Source organism: Micromesistius poutassou (genome assembly GCF_964030765.1).
Source record: "Micromesistius poutassou genome assembly, contig: SCAFFOLD_791, whole genome shotgun sequence".
Classification (NCBI taxonomy): domain Eukaryota; kingdom Metazoa; phylum Chordata; class Actinopteri; order Gadiformes; family Gadidae; genus Micromesistius; species Micromesistius poutassou.
This window is the reverse complement of record NW_028179138.1, coordinates 15,001-22,579: the sequence shown is the minus strand read 5'-3', so window position 1 is coordinate 22,579 and position 7,579 is coordinate 15,001. Positions and strand designations below refer to the sequence as shown.

At 51.0% G+C, this 7,579-nt stretch overlaps 1 protein-coding gene across 1 annotated transcript in view; it reads left to right on the top strand.

Moving 5' to 3' along the window:
- Nucleotides 1-383: 383 nt before the first annotated feature.
- Nucleotides 384-7,579, top strand: part of LOC311373085 (aspartyl aminopeptidase-like) — a 14,489-nt gene continuing 7,293 nt past the window's right edge. Inside the window, exons 1-2 of the mRNA XM_084489933.1 lie at nucleotides 384-471; nucleotides 4,312-4,475. Coding sequence (XP_084346059.1) covers nucleotides 445-471; nucleotides 4,312-4,475 — 191 coding nt within the window. The 5' untranslated portion in view covers nucleotides 384-444. The remainder of the gene's footprint in view (nucleotides 472-4,311; nucleotides 4,476-7,579) is intronic.

Below are 7,579 nucleotides of genomic sequence, written 5' to 3'. Positions count from 1 at the left end.
CCCCTGACCCCCTGTCTTCACCTCTGACCTCTGACCCCCTGTCTTCACCTCTGACCCCTGACCCCCTGTCTTCACCTCTGACCCCTGACCCCCTGTCTTCACCTCTGACCCCTGACCCCCTGTCTTCACCTCTGACCCCCTGTCTTCACCTCTGACCCCTGACCCCCTATCTTCACCTCTGACCCCTGACCCCCTGTCTTCACCTCTGACCTCTGACCCCCTGTCTTCACCTCTGACCCCCTGTCTTCACCTCTGACCCCTGACCCCCTATCTTCACCTCTGACCCCCGACCCCCTATCTTGACCTTTGACCCCCTATATTCACCTCTGACCCCCGACCCCCTATCTTGACCTTTGACCCCCTATCTTCACCTCTGACCCCTTCCTTTAGGGTCTGATTGAGTCCTGCGTCGGGGACACGCTGGCCTCTGACCCCAACATCCGCATGATCAGCCTGTACGACAACGAAGAGGTACACACTCACACACTCACAGACACACACTCACAGACACACACTCACAGACACACACTCACACACTCACACTCACACTCACAGACACACACTCACACTCTCACACTCACACTCTCACACTCACACTCACAGACACACACTCACAGACACACACTCACAGACACACACTCACACTCTCACACTCTCACACTCACACTCACAGACACACACTCACAGACACACACTCACACTCTCACACACTCACAGACACACACTCACAGACACACACTCACACTCACACACTCACACTCACAGACACACACTCACAGACACACACTCACACTCACAGACACACACTCACACTCTCAGACACACACACACACTCACAGACACACACTCACACTCACACACTCACAGACACACACTCACACTCTCACACTCACACACTCACACTCACACTCTCACACTCACACTCACAGACACACACTCACAGACACACACTCACACTCACACACTCACACTCACAGACACACACTCACAGACACACACTCACACTCACAGACACACACTCACACTCTCAGACACACACACACACTCACAGACACACACTCACACTCACACACTCACAGACACACACTCTCACACTCACACTCACACTCACACACTCACACTCTCACACTCACACACTCACAGACACACACTCTCACTCTCACACTCACACACTCACACTCTCACACTCACACTCACACTCTCACACTCACACTCACACACTCTCACACTCACACACTCACAGACACACTCTCACACTCACACACTCACAGACACACACTCTCACACTCACACTCACACTCTCACACACTCACACTCACAGACACACACTCACAGACACACACTCACACTCACAGACACACACTCACACTCTCAGACACACACACACACTCACAGACACACACTCACACTCACACACTCACAGACACACACTCACACTCTCACACTCACACACTCACACTCACACACTCACAGACACACTCTCACACTCACACACTCACAGACACACACTCTCACACTCACACTCACACTCTCTCACACTCACACTCACAGACACACACTCACACTCACACACTCACACTCACAGACACACACTCTCACACTCACACTCTCACACTCACACTCACACTCACACACTCACACTCACACACTCACACTCACAGACACACACTCACAGACACACACTCACACTCACAGACACACACTCACACTCACAGACACACTCACACACTCACAGACACACACTCACACTCACAGACACACACTCACACTCACACACTCACACTCTCACACTCACACTCACACTCTCACACTCACAGACACACACTCACACTCACACTCACACACTCACACTCACAGACACACACTCACACTCACACTCACACACTCACACTCACAGACACACACTCACAGACACACACTCACACTCTCACACTCACAGACACACTCACAGACACACTCACAGACACACACTCACAGACACACACTCTCACACTCACACTCACACTCTCACACTCACACACTCACAGACACACACTCTCACACTCACACTCACACACTCACACTCACACACTCACAGACACACTCTCACACTCACACACTCACAGACACACACTCTCACACTCACACTCACACTCTCACACACTCACACTCACAGACACACACTCACAGACACACACTCACACTCACAGACACACACTCACACTCACACACTCACACTCTCACACTCACACTCACACTCTCACACTCACAGACACACACTCACACTCACACTCACACACTCACACTCACAGACACACACTCACACTCACACTCACACACTCACACTCACAGACACACACTCACAGACACACACTCACACTCTCACACTCACAGACACACTCACAGACACACTCACAGACACACACTCACAGACACACACTCTCACACTCACACTCACACTCTCACACTCACACACTCACAGACACACACTCTCACACTCACACTCACACACTCACACTCACACACTCACAGACACACTCTCACACTCACACACTCACAGACACACACTCTCACACTCACACTCACACTCTCACACACTCACACTCACAGACACACTCACACACTCACAGACACACACTCACACTCACAGACACACACTCACACTCACACACTCACACTCACAGACACACACTCACAGACACACTCACACACTCACACTCTCACACTCACACTCACACTCACACACTCACACTCACACACTCACACTCACAGACACACACTCACAGACACACACTCACACTCACAGACACACACTCACACTCACAGACACACTCACACACTCACAGACACACACTCACACTCACAGACACACACTCACACTCACACACTCACACTCTCACACTCACACTCACACTCACACACTCACACTCACACACTCACACTCACAGACACACACTCACAGACACACACTCACACTCTCACACTCACAGACACACTCACAGACACACTCACAGACACACACTCACAGACACACACTCTCACACTCACACTCACACTCTCACACTCACACACTCACAGACACACACTCTCACACTCACACTCACACTCACAGACACACACTCACACTCACAGACACACACTCACACTCTCACACACTCACACTCTCACACTCACACTCACACACTCACACTCACAGACACACTCTCACACTCTCACACTCACACTCACAGACACACACTCACACTCACAGACACACACTCACACTCTCACACACTCACACTCTCACACACACTCTCACACTCTCACACTCACAGACACACACTCACAGACACACACTCACACTCACACACTCACAGACACACACTCACACTCACAGACACACTCACACACTCACACTCTCACACTCACAGACACACTCACACACTCACACTCTCACACTCACAGACACACTCTCACACTCTCACACTCACAGACACACACTCACAGACACACACTCACAGACACACACTCACACTCTCACACTCACAGACACACACTCACAGACACACACTCACACACTCACACTCACAGACACACACTCACAGACACACACTCACACACTCACACTCACAGACACACACTCACACTCTCACACACTCACACTCTCACACTCACACTCACACACTCACACTCACAGACACACACTCACACTCACAGACACACTCACACACTCACACTCACACACTCACAGACACACACTCTCACACTCACACTCACACTCACACACTCACACTCTCACACTCACACTCACACACTCACAGACACACACTCTCACTCTCACACTCACACACTCACACTCTCACACTCACACTCACACTCTCACACTCACACTCACACACTCTCACACTCACACACTCACAGACACACTCTCACACTCACACACTCACAGACACACACTCTCACACTCACACTCACACTCTCACACACTCACACTCACAGACACACACTCACAGACACACACTCACACTCACAGACACACACTCACACTCACACACTCACAGACACACACTCTCACACTCACACTCACAGACACACACTCACACTCTCAGACACACTCACACACTCTCAGACACACACTCACACTCACACACTCACAGACACACACTCACACTCTCACACTCACACACTCACAGACACACACTCACAGACACACACTCACAGAGAAAGAGCATGACGTGTGTGTGTGTGTGTGTGTGTGTGTGTGTGTGTGTGTGTGTGTGTGTGTGTGTGTGTGTGTGTGTGTGTGTGTGTGTGTGTGTGTGTGTGTGTGTGTGTGTGTGTGTGTGTCTCCAGGTGGGATCAGAGAGTGCCCAGGGCGCCCACTCCAACCTGACGGAGATGGTCCTGACCCGCCTCTCCTCCTCCTCCTCCTCCTCCTCCTGCTCCTTCCAGCGGGCCGCTCCTCTCTCCTTCATGCTGAGCGCCGACATGGCCCACGCCGTGCACCCCAACTACCAGTAAGACCAGTGACACACCAGTAAGACCAGTAACACACCCCAACTACCAGTAAGACCAGTGACACACCAGTGAGACCAGTGACACACCCCAACTACCAGTAAGACCAGTAACACACCCCAACTACCAGTAAGACCAGTGACACACCAGTAAGACCAGTAACACACCCCAACTACCAGTAAGACCAGTAACACACCCCAACTACCAGTAAGACCAGTGACACACCAGTAAGACCAGTGGCACACCCCAACTACCAGTAAGACCAGTAACACACCAGTAAGACCAGTAACACACCCCAACTACCAGTAAGACCAGTGGCACACCCCAACTACCAGTAAGACCAGTGACACACCAGTAAGACCAGTAACACACCCCAACTACCAGTAAGACCAGTGACACACCAGTAAGACCAGTAACACACCCCAACTACCAGTAAGACCAGTAACACACCAGTAAGACCAGTAACACACCCCAACTACCAGTAAGACCAGTAACACACCCCAACTACCAGTAAGACCAGTGACACACCAGTAAGACCAGTGGCACACCCCAACTACCAGTAAGACCAGTAACACACCCCAACTACCAGTAAGACCAGTGACACACCAGTAAGACCAGTAACACACCCCAACTACCAGTAAGACCAGTAACACACCCCAACTACCAGTAAGACCAGTGACACACCAGTAAGACCAGTGGCACACCCCAACTACCAGTAAGACCAGTAACACACCAGTAAGACCAGTAACACACCCCAACTACCAGTAAGACCAGTGGCACACCCCAACTACCAGTAAGACCAGTGACACACCAGTAAGACCAGTAACACACCCCAACTACCAGTAAGACCAGTGACACACCAGTAAGACCAGTAACACACCCCAACTACCAGTAAGACCAGTAACACACCCCAACTACCAGTAAGACCAGTGACACACCAGTAAGACCAGTAACACACCCCAACTACCAGTAAGACCAGTAACACACCCCAACTACCAGTAAGACCAGTGACACACCAGTAAGACCAGTGGCACACCCCAACTACCAGTAAGACCAGTAACACACCAGTAAGACCAGTAACACACCCCAACTACCAGTAAGACCAGTGGCACACCCCAACTACCAGTAAGACCAGTGACACACCAGTAAGACCAGTAACACACCAGTAAGACCAGTGACACACCCCAACTACCAGTAAGACCAGTAACACACCCCAACTACCAGTAAGACCAGTGACACACCCCAACTACCAGTAAGACCAGTGACACACCAGTAAGACCAGTAACACACCCCAACTACCAGTAAGACCAGTGACACACCAGTAAGACCAGTAACACACCCCAACTACCAGTAAGACCAGTGACACACCAGTAAGACCAGTGACACACCCCAACTACCAGTAAGACCAGTGACACACCAGTGAGACCAGTGACACACCAGTAAGACCAGTGACACACCAGTAAGACCAGTGACACACCCCAACTACCAGTAAGACCAGTGACACACCAGTAAGACCAGTGACACACCCCAACTACCAGTAAGACCAGTGACACACCAGTAAGACCAGTGACACACCCCAACTACCAGTAAGACCAGTGACACACCAGTGAGACCAGTGACACACCAGTAAGACCAGTGACACACCAGTAAGACCAGTGACACACCCCAACTACCAGTAAGACCAGTGACACACCAGTAAGACCAGTGACACACCCCAACTACCAGTAAGACCAGTGGCACACCCCAACTACCAGTAAGACCAGTGACACACCAGTAAGACCAGTGACACACCCCAACTACCAGTAAGACCAGTGGCACACCCCAACTACCAGTAAGACCAGTGACACACCAGTAAGACCAGTAACACACCCCAACTACCAGTAAGACCAGTGGCACACCCCAACTACCAGTAAGACCAGTGACACACCAGTAAGACCAGTGACACACCCCAACTACCAGTAAGACCAGTGACACACCAGTAAGACCAGTGACACACCCCAACTACCAGTAAGACCAGTGGCACACCCCAACTACCAGTAAGACCAGTGACACACCAGTAAGACCAGTGACACACCAGTAAGACCAGTGACACACCAGTAAGACCAGTAACACACCCCAACTACCAGTAAGACCAGTGGCACACCAGTAAGACCAGTGACACACCCCAACTACCAGTAAGACCAGTGACACACCAGTAAGACCAGTGACACACCAGTAAGACCAGTGACACACCAGTAAGACCAGTAACACACCCCAACTACCAGTAAGACCAGTGGCACACCAGTAAGACCAGTGACACACCCCAACTACCAGTAAGACCAGTGACACACCAGTAAGACCAGTAACACACCCCAACTACCAGTAAGACCAGTGACACACCCCAACTACCAGTAAGACCAGTGACACACCCCAACTACCAGTAAGACCAGTGACACACCAGTAAGACCAGTGACACACCAGTAAGACCAGTGACACACCCCAACTACCAGTAAGACCAGTGACACACCAGTAAGACCAGTAACACACCCCAACTACCAGTAAGACCAGTGACACACCAGTAAGACCAGTAACACACCCCAACTACCAGTAAGACCAGTGACACACCCCAACTACCAGTAAGACCAGTGACACACCAGTAAGACCAGTGACACACCAGTAAGACCAGTGACACACCCCAACTACCAGTAAGACCAGTGACACACCAGTAAGACCAGTAACACACCCCAACTACCAGTAAGACCAGTGACACACCAGTAAGACCAGTAACACACCCCAACTACCAGTAAGACCAGTGACACACCAGTAAGACCAGTGACACACCCCAACTACCAGTAAGACCAGTGACACACCCCAACTACCAGTAAGACCAGTGACACACCCCAACTACCAGTAAGACCAGTAACACACCAGTAAGACCAGTAACACACCAGTAAGACCAGTAACACACCAGTAAGACCAGTGACACACCAGTAAGACCAGTAACACACCAGTAAGACCAGTGACACACCAGTAAGACCAGTAACACACCAGTAAGACCAGTAACACACCCCAACTACCAGTAAGACCAGTAACACACCAGTAAGATAAGAGAGTCCTTTATGAAACC